General features: G+C 41.6%; 1 protein-coding gene across 1 annotated transcript in view; it reads left to right on the top strand.

Annotated features, from left to right (window-relative positions):
* Positions 1-2,315: 2,315 nt before the first annotated feature.
* Positions 2,316-17,739, top strand: part of Ywhaq (tyrosine 3-monooxygenase/tryptophan 5-monooxygenase activation protein theta) — a 25,993-nt gene continuing 10,569 nt past the window's right edge. The window contains exons 1-2 of the mRNA XM_028777772.1: positions 2,316-2,396; positions 2,771-3,104. Of these exons, the coding sequence (XP_028633605.1) occupies positions 2,811-3,104 (294 nt within the window). The 5' untranslated portion in view covers positions 2,316-2,396; positions 2,771-2,810. The remainder of the gene's footprint in view (positions 2,397-2,770; positions 3,105-17,739) is intronic.

Raw genomic sequence — 17,739 nt, 5'->3', positions numbered from 1 at the left:
TTCTTTCTTTCTTTCTTTCTTTCTTTCTTTCTTTCTTTCTTTCTTTCCTTCTTTCTTTCTTTCTTTTTTTCCAGACAGGGTTTCTCTGTGTAGCCCTGGCTGTCCTGGAACTCATTCAGTAGACCAGGCTCGCCTCAAACTCAGAAATCTGCCTGCCTCTGTCTCCCAAGAGCTGGGATTAAAGACGTGCGCCACTACCACCCTTTCCTTTTTTTTTTTTTTTTTGAATTGGAGGTGGTGTTTACAACAGCGTTTCCCTTCTAGTGGCATTAAGTACATTGAATGAGTTAACCCTTGTAGGATTTAAACACAGTGTGACCCTCAATAAATGAATCAATCAATCAATACATAAAATAATAAAATAATAATAAATAAATAAAACTACTCTAAATGTCAGCTTTTCTGTGTTCTGAGACTTAAAAGTGCTGAGATTTTTCTTTCAGACACAGGCGGATTCTAAGGAGACCCTCAGATATTAGAATTTCATAATGTGCCAATGTTTTTAATTTCACATGATCATAACTATATGAGCTTGTCTGTGGTAAATATGTGGCACGTGCCCCTTTTGGGTAGGTCTCTGAGAAACAACCCTTGACAATTTCCCTTCAAATGTCTCTATCTCCCTCATTACCTCCATGGGCGTTTCCTCTCTATCCGTTGGGCTTGCTGCTCTAATTTAGGGAATCTTGAAATTCACTGGTTATACAGAAGGCATTTTATCTGACCTTCCACATGTAAATTCTTTCCTTTGGGATTTCTGTGTGTCCAACTCCACCCCAACCCACAGGACCATAAACGCTTGTGTGTCTGCAGCCTGGCCTTGGGGATTCCAGAAATAACACTGGGCTGTCCGCCGTTGCACTGGAGCATAGTAAGGCATTTCTGTATTAAGACAGAGTCACTTTCCAACCAGGCCTCTCCTGGTCAAAGCACAAAGCAACCTTTGCAAGTTAGGTAGGGGGGGTAGCTGGGAGGGAATTTGGATTTCTGGAAGCTTCGACCCTTTCCCTCCCTCCCATCTGTGTTCACTGTCAGACCTTCCATTCTGGAGTCTTCAGGTCCGCTCGGTTCTGCTTAGCATTTAAATCCACTTTCCCCATGGCAGTCACTGAAGTTCTTTGAACCCTGAGGAATCACTGGAACTGGAATCTCAGCCCAGCCCAGGTGGCAATTTCATTCTTTAAGTCCAGTAGGACAGCCACCTCACTTGGACTTGAATTGAAGGGCCAGGAGATAAGGTGAGCCGATTTTAAAGGAGAAAAATGTTAGCTGTGACCCTGAATACCTTGCATCTGGGGCAAGTGTTCTCATTTCAGAAGAGTGTTTATCGCGCGGTGAAAAACACGACAAAATCAGCACGAGAAAATTTTGGCTTTACAAGGATCTTCACAAAAATATCGGGGGGGGGGACCAAAACAAAAACCCAAACCACCACACACAAAAAACCAAAAACATGTATACCTGCTTTACAGAGTACAAAGGTGTGTTGTTGGGGGCGGGGTGTATTTAGACATTAACGTGGAAAAGTAGGAAAGAAATGTTTAAGAAAAATGATTCCGGGGAACGAGTAGTCACTGCTGTGTTTGTCCAAACCGAGCTTAATGTCATTTCCCGTTTTAAAGGAAAGCTACCTGACGCTGCCACGCGGACTTGCCCAGATCTCCTGAATCTACCTTTCCATAAGGGAATTCCTGGCTTTCGGGTGCCCGTGTGAAAACTTGAATTAAGCCACTTTCTCTGGGAACGAATTCTTTTTTATTAGGAATTGGGATATTTCTGATTTACAGCCGAAACAGGAAAATTATAAGGGTAGCATTTTAACGTCTTGGGGATCTAAGCCTTTGTCAGGAACAGGAAGGTGGAAGAAAGACAGGCGCTTGTGCAACAAAACGGCCAATTATCTTACCCCTGCGAAGTCCAGCTGCAACGCCCCATCTGCAGTGGCCGCTGCTGCAGGACATGTGGCCGCAGCCTCGGAGGTCGAACGCACCTCCGGTCCCCTGCCGCACCCAGGAGTGCCGGGGTGGCGGGGAGGATGAGGGGAGTTGGTAAAAGCATCGCCATGGCAACAGTGACGTCCATTCACCCTGGATCTAATTGGAGGAAACCCCGTGGCCGAAGCCGCAGCCTGCAGGCCAACCGAACCTACCCGAGCCGACCCACCCTCGGAGCCTCCGCTTCGCTTCCCGCCCCGCCCCCTGGGCCCCCTTCCGCGCGCTCGCTCTTTATTGGCCATTAGAGAAGGTGGAGGCGGGACTCCCTGGGGAAGTCTAGCGTTCTATTGGTTGGTAGCGAGCTCGTCGGCTCCGGGCTAGGCTGAGACGGGAGGGTCCTCGGCTAAAGCCCAAAGCAGATCAAAGTAGTGGGACTCGCGTCGCGGCCGCGGAGACTAGAAGGTGAGTGCGGGCACAGCTCTGCGGCTGCCGTTGCAGCCGCCGCCGCGAGGGACCGGGGGGGGGGTAGTTGGTGGAGCACGGTCCTCGGGATTGCTGGGCTACCGCGTGCCTGAGGGTCGGGCTGGGACGCGAAGGTGCGGCTCCAACGGCCGCTTCCATCTTAGGTCGGGCGGGGCCCGTGCTCCGGCCTTGGGGAGGCACGGCGGGCGGGCCGGAGGGCGCGGGCGGAAGGCGGCGGCCCCGCAAGAGGCCGGAGGACGCGGCCTCGTGCGCCGAGACAAAGCGGGCGTCCGGCTGCATTGTCTGACGTGCTCTCCCCTCGCTCCTTTTTGTCCTCGCCGGCGCCGCCCTGCCCCGCCCCTCGCGGCTCTCAGGAGGACTCCGGATCCGGCTCGGCGCTCGCTCTCGCTCGCCATGGAGAAGACCGAGCTGATCCAGAAGGCCAAGCTGGCCGAGCAGGCCGAGCGCTACGACGACATGGCCACCTGCATGAAAGCCGTGACGGAGCAGGGCGCCGAGCTGTCCAACGAGGAGCGCAACCTGCTGTCGGTGGCCTACAAGAACGTGGTCGGAGGCCGCAGGTCCGCCTGGAGGGTCATCTCGAGCATTGAGCAGAAGACCGACACCTCTGACAAGAAGTTGCAGCTGATCAAGGACTATCGGGAGAAAGTGGAGTCTGAGCTGAGGTCCATCTGCACCACGGTCCTGGTGAGTCGAGAGTCGGCGCCGGCAGGCAGCATTGAAGGGGGTAGGGTGGCGGGAGCGAGACCCTTTTGTGTGGTGCTCCCGACGGCGAGAAACCTGTGGGGTGGAGAGTTTGTGAGATGAGCGCCAGGCTTCCTTCACACCTGTTTCAGAGCGTTTTCGGGGGTGGGTAGCTCTGGGTTACAAAAACTTGATACCTGCTCCGTAGGCTTGCACAAGGCTGAAAAGGATCTATTTAACCTTGTGCCAGGAGAGTGGTCCTGGAGAGATCTTTTAAGTTCTTTTATGGGCGATCACTTTTGGGGCTTTATGTCATAGAAGGCATGAGGACTTTTACCATAGAGAGGCTAGTAATTCCTCCTCGACCTCCCAAGATTTAGGAATGGAAAACCTAGACATAGCTTTATTTTTCATGTACGAATATGTTGAGCCATTCCTTGCTAAAGGGGCGTGCGTGTGTGTTCACTAAATGAAAAGGCTACAGATAATCTAAAGAATATCGTGTCCTGGTCAAATTTCATTATTTAAGTGTTTCTTTTCTATCTGTTGCCTCAGTTAAGTCCGGTTTGTGGAGATGAAAGCAATTCTGGTGTGAATGGGCAAGGAAGGCCTTCCAGGTATTGCACTATCCAGTCCCAGCAGGGATGTTAACTGCTATGGTTCACCTTTATTAGAGGGAGCACTTTTAAAGCTTAGGTCACTGCACAGATCTCTTATTTGATAAAGGCAAGTTTCTAAAATTTAAATAGCATACCATAGAGTGTCAAACATCACTGTTGCCAACAGTGAACTCGCGTGCACATTGATAGGTAGTTAGTTATAAACTGGTGTGGCGTAGCTGCTTGGTTTGCTGTGTGCGTGCCACTTTTATAAGAGGCAGCTGGTAGCTGAAACGCTCGCTCCATCTCTTGTTTAGGTGCCTTTGGAAAGGCATGCATGCAGGGTTTCATAAGAGAAGGGGAGAAAAAGACTTCCTTTCTAGCCTTCATTTCTTCGTCATATCAAACCAATGGAACCTAGAACTTTTATTCCCTGTTGTGTAAAACTTAACCTACTTGTTTTAGTAAACAAAAGATTATCTGAGCAAAATCATGGTTGATATACAGATGTTTAGGGTCAGAAGCAGTCAGAGTTTGTAGTGAAGTGCAGAAAACTCTGTTGCATGGTAAAAATGCAATTTTGTTGTGTTAACATCTATGTGCTCTTAAGTTCTAGTCCCTGCTTAGCATAGGGGAGACAGGTCTTTGGTCTGAGTTTTTTTACGTTCAAGAGATGTCAGCTTTGGATAATAATAGCAGACTTTAATAGCACATATTGATGGCTATTGTTAACACCTGGTGGCTTATTTACCCTTGCAGTTCTGAATCACCAAATTTTTCATGTAAATTAGTTTAATTCTGAAACACAGGAATATTCATCTTGGGAGCTCTTACACATACACTTAAAGAATTGTGGGGTCAGGGGTTATATCTCCTGGAACTGGAGTTAGTTTGTTAGCTACTATGTGGGTGCTGGGAACTCAGCTGGGGTCTGGGTCCCTCTGCAAGAATAGCTGTTAACCACTGAACCATTTCACCAGCCCCAGAAATTTTGGGTTTTATGATAGCATAAATGTGGGAGTTTTCCCTTTTTTGATGTGGTTTGAGGGAATGACCAGGCATTTATCAGAGACCTCTCATGCATAACCTTTTAATAAGAGAGAACTCTTCAAATTAGGACAGTACTCTTTTCTTGCACAAGACAGAAATAGAAGAGGTAGGTAGGTTGACTAATTTGTACATTGATGCACAAATTAGCTGAATTTCACCTTGATGACCAACCTGGAAAAAGTATCCTGGGAAAGCATGTCTTCAGGTTGGCAGATATACTGGAGAGCTTGATGTATTTTGAAAGGTTAAGCAATACAGGAAAGAACAGAGCTGAGAACTATTGATATTTCTTTTGCCCTCAAGTAATTTATAATATAGAGAATTATACTGGGTAATTTTTATAAGGTGCTTATGAGTAAAATGCAGTATAGTTAGAAGGAAACAGAAACCACAGATAAGACTTGACAGAGATAATAGGTTTGAGGGTAAATTTTGAGGGAGCAGTTTAGGAAGCAGTTGTCATTCTAGAACATTGGGAGAATTCGGGATAAAGCTTAAGGGAAGGTTTTTTGTGTGACTAGAGGGTGAACTGTTGGTAGGAGATTGAGATTTGGGTTTTTTTTTTTTTTTCCTTTTTATGTGGGAATGGAGGGCCTTGGAAATGTTAGACAAGGAAGTGATAAATTAGTCAATAAGAATCTGATGATTGACAGATTAGCAATTTGTTTTTGAGAGCTGGAACCCAGGGCCTTGAATATGCCAGGTAAGGGCTGTACCACTGAACTATAGTCATAACCATGCTCTTTTTGTTTTATAATTAGTAATTTAGTAAGGTGTCCATGTGTTTCTGAACAGGCACGCAGTAAAATGGTGTGTGCGTGTTTGTGTATTAGAAAGGAGAGTTTTGATATGGAAGAAAAAGGTGAGATTGATTTGGTTTAAATGAGTCAGCTAGATACCTGGTGGCATGCTCCTTTAATCCCAGCACTCACAATTTCAAGATTTTGACTGCTTTTTAGAGTAAATTGGAGATGGATAATTTTAACCAATTTCCCAGAATAGGTGAGCAGCCCTTGTAGCTGGTGTTTTAAGGTTTCTAAATTGTGGGGCCATTTCAAGTAAATCCAAATAAATATTATAAAGAGAAGAGGACATTAAGAGAACCAATATGGTACAAACCATACTCTTCATGGCAACTTTAAAGATGTCAGAGGACTTTACCAGGTTCCCTATCAGTATAGTTTATGCAGATAGTTTTGGTTTAAAATTAGTTTTAGTTGTAACAATTGGGGACTTGCCATTTCACTTCTACTTTAACTCCCACCTTTGTGGTGGTTTGAATGACAATAATTCCCTTTGTCTCATTTGGTTGAATGCTTGAATCCTCAGTTGGAGGAACTGTTTGGGAAGGGTTAGAAGGTGTGGCTTTGTTAAGGAGAAGTGTGGCACTCATGGGTGGTACTCCGTATTCACTCTTTCTGTCTCTTACTTTTGGATCAAGAAGAGCTGTTGTCACAGCATCTTGTGTGACTGCTATTTGCTTTCTACCGTGATAATCATGGACTCTGACTCTCTGAAACCATAAGTCTCAAATAAACACTTTTATAAGTCGTCTTGGTCATAGTGTCTTATCACAGCAACCTCTAAAAATAATTTTCAGGTTGAGGCACATGTCATCAAAGATAAATGAAATGGTGGAAATCAGTGCCTAGTGCACTGGCTTTGTGAAGAAGTGGTACAGAAGTCATTAGTGATCTGAGTGTTGACAAGAGCACAGTTGAAGTGAAAACTCAAGCAGTGGATAAATAAATAACGGGTGTGAAATGTTTGAGAGTAATTCAAACAGAGGCAGGTAGGCTCTCCAGGTTTGAGGTCAGCCAGCTCTACATAATGAGTTCCAGGAAAACCAGGATTGCACAGAGAAACCCTGTCTCCAAAAGAAAAAAAAAAGTCAAGTACAGTGGGGAAGTGCATACCTTTAATCCTAGTATTCAGGAACAGAGGCAGGAGTGTCTTCATCAGAGTCTACCCCGCTAATCTATGCTGTGGAGTTAAACCTCTCCTGTTTCAAAGGAGGGCAAACAATAAAATGGAAAAGTCACATAAATTAAAAATGTAGACAGTTTAGAAAGCTCTGATTCTGTAACAACTACCTTTTGTCATTGATAATCTTAAATTTAGTTATTATTCTAAATTAACCGTAATTAAAATATAGCTCATGCTGGTCATTATTTTGGCCTAAGACATGATTCTTGGTCATTATTAATCGTAGGTCTTAATGCATTTTTCTGTGTATAATGGGAAAAATATGGGTTCTGAAATTGGCAGCTATTGGGGGGTGGGTACTGGTTTTGAGACAGAGTTTCTCTGTATAGCCCTGGCTGTCCTGGAACTCATTCTGTAGACCTGTAGGCTGGCCTCCTAGTTCTGCCTGCCTCTGCCCCCCAAGTGCTGGGGTTAAAGGCATGTGCCACCACTGCCCCACCATTGGCAGCTTTTAAGTCACTGTTCCCTCATTGCCCTGTTTGGACCCTGACAGATCAGTGTTTCTTCATCTGTAAATTGAGGATGGTGCCCAGTATTAGAGGTTTAGTTTGTAAGTGAAATAAGTACATTAAGGGACTGGGGTGTACGAGTAAAGTGATTTTCCTGTGTAGTCCTGGCTGTCCTGGAATCCACTCCATAGAACAGGCTGGCCTTAAACTCTAGGGATCAGCTTGCCTTTGCCTCCCTGGGCAAATGCTGGGACTTAAAGGTGTGTGTCACCAAAGCCCACCCAGGGCAAATTGTTTAAAAAATAAAGCTTCCATAGGTTGGCCCTTTACTATAGGACAGCTAACATGCTTATACCATATCTGGCCTCTTCCTATATTTTTAGTCCTTTAATTGATAAAATGAATAAAGAAGGGTCATCAACTTGCTGTTGTTGTTGTTGTTGTTTTTTTTGTTTTGTTTTGTTTTGGTTTTGGTTTTTCGAGACAGGGTTTCTCTGTATAGCCCTGACTGTCCTGAAACTCACTCTGTAGACTAAGCTGGCCTCCAACTCAGAAATCCACCTGCCTCTGCCTCCCAAGTGCTGGGACTAAAGGCGTGTGCCACCACCGCCCGGCCTCTGTTTTATTTCTTAATGAATCTGAATAGTATGGCATCAGAGCCACATGGTAATAAGAGGACTTTTCAATTTATTTTGAAAGAGGATTTCATATATCTAAGCTGGTCTCAGACTTGCTATGGAGCTAGAAATGGACTTCTGCTTCTACCTCCAATGCATACAAGGCAAGCACTTTACTAACTAAACATCCATAACCATAAATTAACCTATGTGCTTTTCTCTGGGGACATGGGTGAAGTTTTGTTTTGTTCTTTGTTACTACTGATGCTAATGTTTTGTAGTGCTTGGACTTGAACCTGGGGCTTTGAGCTTGCCAGTCAAATGTTCTACCATTTCAAAAAGTGATAGCATTTTTTGTGCTATCACTCTCCTTTTAAAAGTCCTACATTGCTGGAGAGATGGCTCAGTGGTTAAGAGCACTGACTGCACTTCCAGAGGTCCTGAGTTCAAATCCCAGCAACCACATGGTGGCTCACAACCATCTGTAATGAGATCTGATGCCCTCTTCTGGTGTGTCTGAAGACAGCAACAGTGTATTCATAAATAATAAATAAATAAGTCTTTAAAAAAAAAAAGTCCTACATTTAGGGCTGGGGTGGTAGTGGTATAATAAATCCGCTTTTTTTTTTTTAAAGGTTAACCTTAAATTTATAATCTTTTTGCCTTCATCTCTGTAGTGCTAGTATTACAGATGTGCAGTCATACCCAATTTTATGTGGTACTATGAATCAAACCCAGGGTTTTATGTATACTAGACAGTCATCCTATCACATCCTCAACCTCCTCCACACAGTTGTGGTACAACTGAAAACAGGAGAATAATGCTAAGAATTCTGCTAAAGCCTGCTGCAATTGCATTACTTCAGTGACATTTTCTAATACAACTCACTGTGTGATTTACCATTTTATTTCAACACTAAGAAATAATTTAACTTACAGACTAGAATTAAAGGATCAATGGGTAACTATAAATTTTCTCCTCTTTACATTTGTGACACCTTTGTGATGTCCAAAAGTCAATGATGCAAACTTATATAAGTAACTTTAAAAACATCTGTAGCAAATTTATTCAAAGAGCAGAAAACTGCAAATAACCCATTAGGAAAAATGGATAAATAAACAGTACTATGTTAGTCATGGTATATGTTTCAGCAATAAAAAGGAGTGGACTATTTGAAAAACTACTAAGTGAAAAACTTCAGGAAAAAAATATAGTATATAATTCTATGTAAGAAATCCTGAGACAAGCAAAACTGATGGGAAATGAGAGTAGTAATCTGGGATAGGCAAGGAAGGGGTGGGAAGAACTTGGTAGGATGACTCCAGTTCCTGTGTGGGTTACGCAGTTATAGTTACCAATACTCAGCAGTTGCATAGCTGAGCTAATGTACCTTTTCATTGGATGCCCTGAGACAGCTGATAGAGTTGGTTCTAAGAGTACATGTAGTATAGCTACATAAATAATGTATAATCATAGATAACATAATGTAGTGCAAATTATATTCCAAGGTGCTTTTTAATTTGTCTTGGATATAAACAAAGCTAAATGAAAGTACATTGGTGTCCTTGCCAGTACAAGTCATTTCCTGTCTTTAGTAGTGTAGGCTGTAGTGGAACTTGACTTATATTCAGTAAGCTAACCAAGGAATTTTGATGTTTTCTTTATTGAACTTTCTTTGTATTAGGAATCAATACCTGTTCAGTTTACTTAGGACTAAATTAAGATCTTTCCTTCTTTTATTGTGTCTTTTCCCTTGAAGTTCTGTGGCTGAAGGGAAAGTACAGGCACTAGTGTTTGTTTCTTTTTCTCCTCACACACCAGAAATGTTGGTTGTGTGCAATAGTTTTAATTGATAAAATGGAGAATATTTTTCCTTAATATCTTTGAAATCTTTGAGAGACTGTAGTATTTTTACATGTCAGTTACAACTACTTAATACTCAGCTGCCAACACGGGAATACAGAAATCAGACAGGATTTTTTTCTGACATTACCTGGAATAATTGTTGGCTGCATTAAAAGGGACAAGAATGATTTCTTTATTGAGTATATTGCAGTTTCCGTTTCTTTTCTTTATTGCCTCATTAACAGAGACCACATCTTGTTATATGTCTTCAACATTACTGTTATAATCATAATAATGTGGTAATTAAAGCAGAGACTAGATGAACATTTTACATCAGAGTATCGTGTGTGTGTGTGTGTGTGTGTGTGTGTCTCTGTGTCTCTGTCTGTCTGTCTGTCTGTCTGTCTGTCTTTCCCTTTCTTCTAAGTGATTTTGATTTTTAACTTTATTTCTGGAGGGAGTATACCCTGGTTTATTGTTATTTTTACTGTAGCTAGAGTGGTGTATACTCTGGGCCTGAGTAGCATATTAAGTCTTTGACATTGTGATGACAGTTCTCAATTCTTGGCACAATTTAGCAAGCAGTCTAGCTCTGGTATTAGGCTTTAGGTCTTTTGTTACTGTTAGAATCAAATCCCAAAACAAAAGTTCAAACACTTAATATGAAATGTTCTGTCTACACAAATACTGGTATTAATTTCATTTCTCCAGAAAGGTATTAAGGAATGTTTAGACCTTTTTGAATTTTAATAAGCAGATGGGAGCTAAGATGCTCCATAACACTTTTTCAGGTATTTTTCCCTTTCAGGTTAGGGTAAGGCTTTGTTGGAGGTGCTGTAGTTACAGAGTGTGCTTGACTGGGAGGTCAAGGTAGTATGACAAGCTTGGATACCAAGGAGGGAGGTGGGTAGTTAGTAGAAATAGCAATACAACAGTATGTGGTATTGCTTTTAGTTTTAGAAGCTAGATGTCTAGGAAAACATCTTTCAAGTGCAGATCACAGTAATCAAATGCATGTGAGTAAAAAAGTTGTTTACTCCTTTACATGGAGGAAAGGCACAGAGGGGATGGTGCTGGTGCGTACATGGCTAGTATGTTTTTAGTCAGGAGGCAGATAAAACTTATTGGGTCCAGCTATAATAAAGAAGTTGCCTAGTAACTGGCATTACTTCTGAAATGTTTTTAAGGCCAGCATCTCCACAGCTGGATGGATTTGTGTAAAGTTGGCTTTTGCTGCTTTGCAGGTTCTTCTTTCTTTCTCTACCCTTTTCTCACTCTTTCAACCCCCTAACATTAGATAGGAGAGAAAAAGGGATAAAGGATACAGGTCCTTGAGGTCAGAGGTTAGAAAGAGGACCACATTATCATTAGACTATTCTAAGCTGAGTAGACATCAAGTCAAGTTCTTTGGGATAAGTTTGATCTTCAGTGTTAGGCTATCTAATCTTTTTTTGTGTTTGACAACAAACCGTGACAAACCAACCCCCCACCATACACACAACCAACACCCCCCACATCGGGATTTTAGCATTTATATATCCTCTGAAAAATCCCCAGAATTCAAAATGTCACACAATTGGAGAAATTATCTGCAGGTGGCAAAACCATGTATCTGCTAGAACATGAGGTAGATCATAGCTGCTCTGGATGGAGCAACTCCCTATCCCACACCTGGGATTAAAACAAAAACATTCTTATAATATTTCTGTGTTTTTTAAAGAAACCAAAATTCTAGAATTTTCACTACAGATTTGCTTGGTACATTGATTATGATTCATGTCACCCTGGACCATAAGTGTCTGTGTCCCTTTTGTCTTTTAACTAAGAGAATGGAAATAGGTGTTTACAGGTGTTCTTATGCTTCCTTGTCTGAGGTTTTTCAGTACAGTCTTGTCTTCCTGGAGAAAATTACTTCTGGGGTTTCAGTGATTATACAGAAGGCAGGGGGAATAAAACCAAAAGCAGTAAAATAATACCAGCTAGCTGAATGTTCTTGATGAGAGAAAATAGAAAATTGGTAGATTGGATGTGAAAGTTAGGATCTTAGAAAACAAGCTGTAGCTGTAGCTCAGCTGATAGAGCGCCTGTCTAATGTGTGTGGAAGCCTAGGATTTGATCCCTAGCATCACATAAGCTGGCTGTGGTGCTCACACCTGAAATCTTGGGGCTTGGTAGGTAGAAGCAGGAGTGCTATTCCTGGCTACATAATCCATTTGAGGCTTCTTCTGAGTATGGACTGAATGATCTTGTCTGAAAACAGTAAAATTAGGGTTAAAATTAGAGCTAAACATCTCAGTGACTGATGTACAAGCAGTCAGCTCATTGAATAAATACTGTCCATACATTGAAGGATAGTAGTAAACCAAATAGTGTTTTAGTAACTCATTTAATTACAACATTTGTGAGGTAAATTGTCAGTAATGTTTTGTAGGTGAGGAAGAACTGTAAAGGTAATAAGGGAAGGAGAATGGGCTTGTGAACTGTTACTATGGGCACTAGCCATGTCCATGAATATCTCAAGTGAGCACTTGTATTGTTGGTGCATTAGTTGGGGTTTTTTTAAACAATCAGAGCTGATAGAATGAACTTATATATTAAAAAGGAGATTTAGACTGGCTTACCAGATGCAGTCTGGATACTCTCAACAATGGCTGTCTCATACTAGAAAGGGCAAGAATCTGATAGTTAAGTCCATGAGGCTAGATGCAATTACACGCACACACGCGCGCACACACACACACACACACACACACACACACACACACACACACCCCATGTTAGATAAGATGTAAGCTCTCAGTTACTTCTCCAATTACCTGTCTGCCTACTGCGATGGTCATAGGCTGGCCCTCTGAAACTGTAAGCAAGTCCCCAGTTAAATGCTTTATAAGTTGCCTTGGTCATGGTGTCTCATCACAGCAATAGAAAAGTAACTAAGCTAGCCTGGTCTACAGAGTGAGTTCCAGGACAGCCCGGGCTATACAGAGAAACCCTGTCTCAAAAAAAAAAAAAAAGGAAAGAAAGAAAAAAGAAAAGTAACTAAGGCTGTGGTGACTTCTGAGTAAAGGTGCAGTGCTGGTATATCTGGGGACCTTGAGAATGATGAACACACAGTACCATCTCTGAACTGGTAGTACAGCCTGTGACTTCTGGCTGCACCATGGCATGAATGTGCCTTTCAAGCACCTGTCTGTGGTCTTTGAGCACATGCTGCTGTTAACTGTCAGGTCAGAGGGTGTTTGTGGTGAATAAACAAGATTGAGATTGGGAGCCTGCAAAAGGCACTGGCAAAAGAAGTGGACTGCCTCTGTGGTCTGCAGCAGAGGACACCGTTTTCTACCTTTCTTGTGGCTCACTACCTTCTCACCCAGTCCAAGGCACAGAGGCTTAGGAATGTACTAAGAGAAATTATGGCAAGGGCATCCCCTTCTTTCCTCTCTTCTGCGTAATCAGCTCCAGTCCAACCTTTCAAAAAATAACTAAGGCATCAAGTTTCTCAGCGTCTGTATTGTCTTACAAAGCAGGGTACTTAAGAGTGTAAAGAAATGGCGTTAGCAATTTATACTGGGACAGAAAGCTTAAAATGAGCAGACAGATCTAGACATGGCTGTTCTGTTTTTCCAGCACGCACTGCTGCTTTATTGATATTTTTGTGGGGCCATGGGATTTAGTGTGGGCTTGATGAAGAAATGCTGACCTTGCAGGATCTGAGAGAGTAAGGATTCTATTAAACTTTCAGTTGAAGCTTGAGTACCTGGGTTTGCTGTGTGATGTCGGCTGACACATCGTCCAACTCGTATAAGGTTTGCTTTTATTTCCATAAAGTTTTCTTTTTATTTATTTATTTATTTATTTATCTATCTTTTGAGATGATTTCATTTAGCCTAGATTGGCTTTGAGCCTGCTGTCTGCCCCAGGCTGGCTGGCCTTCAGTTCTTGATCTTTATGCCTCACAATGCTGGGATTATAGGTGTGTACTGCCATACCTGACCTTTTTATTTTATTCTTTTACTTATTTTATTATCCTTATGTGTGTGTGTGTGTGTGTGTGTGTGTGTGTAATCTCTCTTGTCTAATAATCTAATTTCTTCCTCTCCCTACCTCCCCAAAACAGGGTCTCACTATGTATCTTTGGCTGTCCTGGAACTCACTATGTAGACCAGGTTGGCCTCTTAAACTGAAAGATATGCCTCTGCCTCCCTCAAGTGCTGGGATTAAAGGTGTGTGCTACTACCACCTGGCTAATAATTTCTAAAGCTCATATTTCACAATAATATGGTTATTCTGTCTGTATTACTAACTATAAGTAAACTTTAAATTTTTATGCCTCTTATATAATGCTCCATTTTAGGATATATTCTTGTTTCTATTAAATGAAGAAAAGATATTCCCTATCAATAGTGAATAGTGTGTTTATTAATGAATTTTAGTCAAGTGGTAGAAACTGGAAAATATTTGAACATTTGTTTCCTGTTTATTATTTTCAAGGTTCCTCTTCAGTTACCTGCTTAGTTAATTCTGTATGAAGTAAGTATAAGTTCTATAGTTAGAGCAGTGTTTCTGGTTTTTGTTTTCAATTTTATATATGTGAGTACACTGGAGCTGTCTTCATACACACCAGAAGAAGGCATCAGATCTCATTACAGATGGTTGTGAGCCACCATGTGGTTGCTGGGAATTGAACTCAGGACCCTGGAAGAGCAGTCAGTGAGTGATCTTAGACGCTGAGCCATCTCTCTTGTCCGCAGCATATCTTGTTAATGAAACAGAAATCACTTCTGGATGAAGCTAGGATAAGTTTATTTTGGTGAGTGCTGTAGACTATCACCACTGAAGGCAAGTGGATTACTTTGGTAAAACTGTTTTAAGTGATGGTACAATTATGTGAGTATGTTATACTTCTAGTTCTTTCTCTAAGATATGGGAGCAGAGAGTAAAAGAAATATTACTAATCTACATTTGCTTCAGTGCTGTTTCTTGGCAGACTCATTTCTTAGTTTGTAGCTTTTGTGGTATTGTGTTCCTGTTACTCCCATCTTGTTTTTCTGAGTATAAGATACTTACACCCTTCCCTTGAGCTCTTCTCGTCTCTTTGCAGTGGTGGCGCACACCTTTAATCCCAGCACTTGAGAGGCAGAGGCAGGTGGATTTCTGAGTTTGAGGCCAGCCTGGTCTACAGAGTGAGTTCCAGGACAGCCAGAACTACACAGAGAAACCCTGTCTTGAAAAAACAAAACAAAACAAAAAAAAAAAAAAAGAAAAGAAATAACTTTATGGTTGGGGTCAGCACAACATGAGGAAATGTAGTAAAGGGTTGCAGTGTTAAGGAAGGCTGAGAACCACTGGTCTAGAGTGTTCTAGTGAGTGAGTAGTGAGTAGTGTGCTGACAGCATATGGCTCCTTACAGTTATTTTGTTTTCTGTACCCTTCAGTCAAATAACACTGCCAGTGTCAGAGGGAGCCCCAGTGGGAGTCTTTCAAACCTCCCAGGGTCCTCGTTGAAGACTACTGTGTGAGTTCCAATAAAAGTAATCCATGGAAGTAGCTGTGGTGCCTCATGAATGTAATCCTTAAGTCTAGAGGCTTAGACAGGAGGATTCTGAGCCCAATGCCAGAATTATCTAGATAGAGGGATCTCCCAAAATAATTACTACTAGTAATAGGTAGGAAAACTTTAACTGTAAATGCTAAATTATTTACTTCTTCCCTTCCGAGTTCTTTTGTTGTTGTTGTTTTTCGAGACAGCCCTTCTGAGTTCTTACTAGTATTCTTATCCAGAAAGTTTTTTTTTTTCTTCTTCAAGGAGCTAGTTGACAGCCTCCCCAAATCCTAACTATATGAAGTTGTTAAAAATAATTAAGAATTACTACAAGTTAAATTATACAACCAGGCTGATTATTATTGTTGTTGTTGTTATTCATTTGTTTTGTTTTTCAAGATGGGGTTTCTCTTGTCTGTCCTGGAACTCACTCTGTAGACCAGGGTGGCCTCTAACTCAGAGATCTGAGCACTGGGACTAAAGGCATGAGATACTGTCACCTGGCAAAGCAGTGTATAATAAGGACTTATAGCCTATCTAGTTTGTATTAGTAGCTACTATCTAGTATTGGTAATTAAATACAGCCCTGATCATTTCAGTAAGGAATGAAACAAAATCTTTGAATATCTTTAAATTCGATTAAAGTATTTGACTCTACTATTGATAGTATATGGGAAGACAGTTATTCTGTACCTTTTGTTCCCTTCTTAGAAAGCTAGTGGGACTGACAGAGAACCATGATCCCGGGCTAAAGCTCTAGAAGTAACATAAGTCAGTTTGTAAAAGCCCAGCATTCTAAACTGCAGGTAATGGCAGTGTGCAGAAAGAACTGTCAAAGTTGATACATTTTAAAAAGGAAAAGTTAAAGTTTTTTAGTGGCTGTGTGGTAACTAATGGCAGTAGATGGTAGTTCCTGGAATCCAGGAAGGCAAGTATGCCCCAAGGTGTATGTAATAATAGTCCTGGCAATAGATCCATGAGCGTTGTCCATATTTGGCACAAGTAATTCAGAAAGGACTGATGTTAGAATGGAAATTCCTTCCGGCTCCATTCCTCAAGTCCTTACTCAATGGAAATCAGATTTCTCTGACCCTCTTCTGCCAGAATTCTACCACAAAATAAAAGCAACAAAAGCGGGGCCTTCAACATTCACCCTCTGTCTGTCTGTCCGTCCGTCCGTCTGGACAGGGTCTCTTTATGTAGCCCTGTCTTGGCCTGGAACCAAGTGCTGGGATTAAAGGCATGCTCTACCATGCCTTTAGCTTAGACTAATTTACCTGTGTTGTTCGCATGTGTATGACTGCAAGTCATATGTTTACCAGAACTGGCATCTTTTCAGGAATCCTTTGGTAGTCATTGTACCTTACTGACTCACTTGGGAAAACAGACAAGAGAGAGGAAGAAGCTTCGGATGGAAGTCCCTCAATAGCCGGGCAGGTGTTTATCTTAGATATGCTGCTTAAGTTTTTAAAAATAGTATGATATTCTAAGGTTATAGGGCGTTTCTTTGATTCACTTTAAGTAGCTACTAATATTATACTACTGGTGGGTTCAGGAGAGATGGCTCAGCAATTAAATTAAGAACATCTTTTCTTCCAGAGAATCCAGGTTCAGTTCATACCCTCTTGGCAGCTCATGGCTGTATTTGCAGTTCCTGGGGATCTAACACCTTCACATAGGCAACACACCAGTGCACATAAATCATTTTTAAAAATTGTATTGGTGAAGATGAGCTGAAGTTCTTAAAATCTGGTGTTTGGACACCATTTTTCAGTTCCATGTGTGGTGTGCAGAAATAGCACTTATTTTATTTCAGTCTTTAGAGTTTGGGGATGGCCTTTAGGGGGAACTCTTTGCTATATTCCTGGCTCAGCAACTTTTTAACTTGAATGCTTGCCACTTCCATAAAATCAAACTTTTGAGACTGTATTATATAATTGTATGACTTTTGATTTTATTAGATTTATCTCCAGCCCAGGGTTTTGAAGATAGTTTAAGAATGTAATGTTAATTTTTTTTAAGAAAAATTATTGTATGCGTATGAGTGTTTTGCCTGCATGTAAGTGTACCATATGCATGGCTAGTACCACAGAAGTCAGAAGAGGGCATCAGATCCCCTGTTGGATGGTTATAAACCACCACGTGAGTGCCAGGAATTGAACCCAGGTTCTCTGCAAAAAAAGTGCTCTCAACCACTGCGCCATCTCTACAGCCTCATGATAGATACATTTTTAAATTTTAAATATTTTAAGTCCATTTTTCCCAGTTTATTTCTGTCAAACTGACATACAGTGATTGCATTTTGTTGAGCATTTTTTATTAGATCTTTCCCCCCACATGTTATTTGAGATCTGGTAAATAGATCTTTTTCTTGAATAATAGATTTATTTGAGTTTAAAAGTCTTTCAGCCGGGCGGTTGTGGCGCACACCTTTAATCCCAGCACTTGGGAGGCAGAGGCAGGAGGATTTCTGAGTTTGAGGCCAGCCTGGTCTACAGAGTGAGTTCCAGGACAGCCAGGACTATACAGAGAAACCCCGTCTTGAAACCACC

This window comes from Grammomys surdaster, unplaced genomic scaffold (assembly GCF_004785775.1).
Source record: "Grammomys surdaster isolate TR1022 unplaced genomic scaffold, NIH_TR_1.0 314, whole genome shotgun sequence".
In the NCBI taxonomy this organism is placed as follows: Eukaryota; Metazoa; Chordata; class Mammalia; order Rodentia; family Muridae; genus Grammomys; species Grammomys surdaster.
The sequence above is the reverse complement of the archived record's forward strand: the minus strand, read 5'-3'. Positions and strand labels throughout refer to the sequence as shown.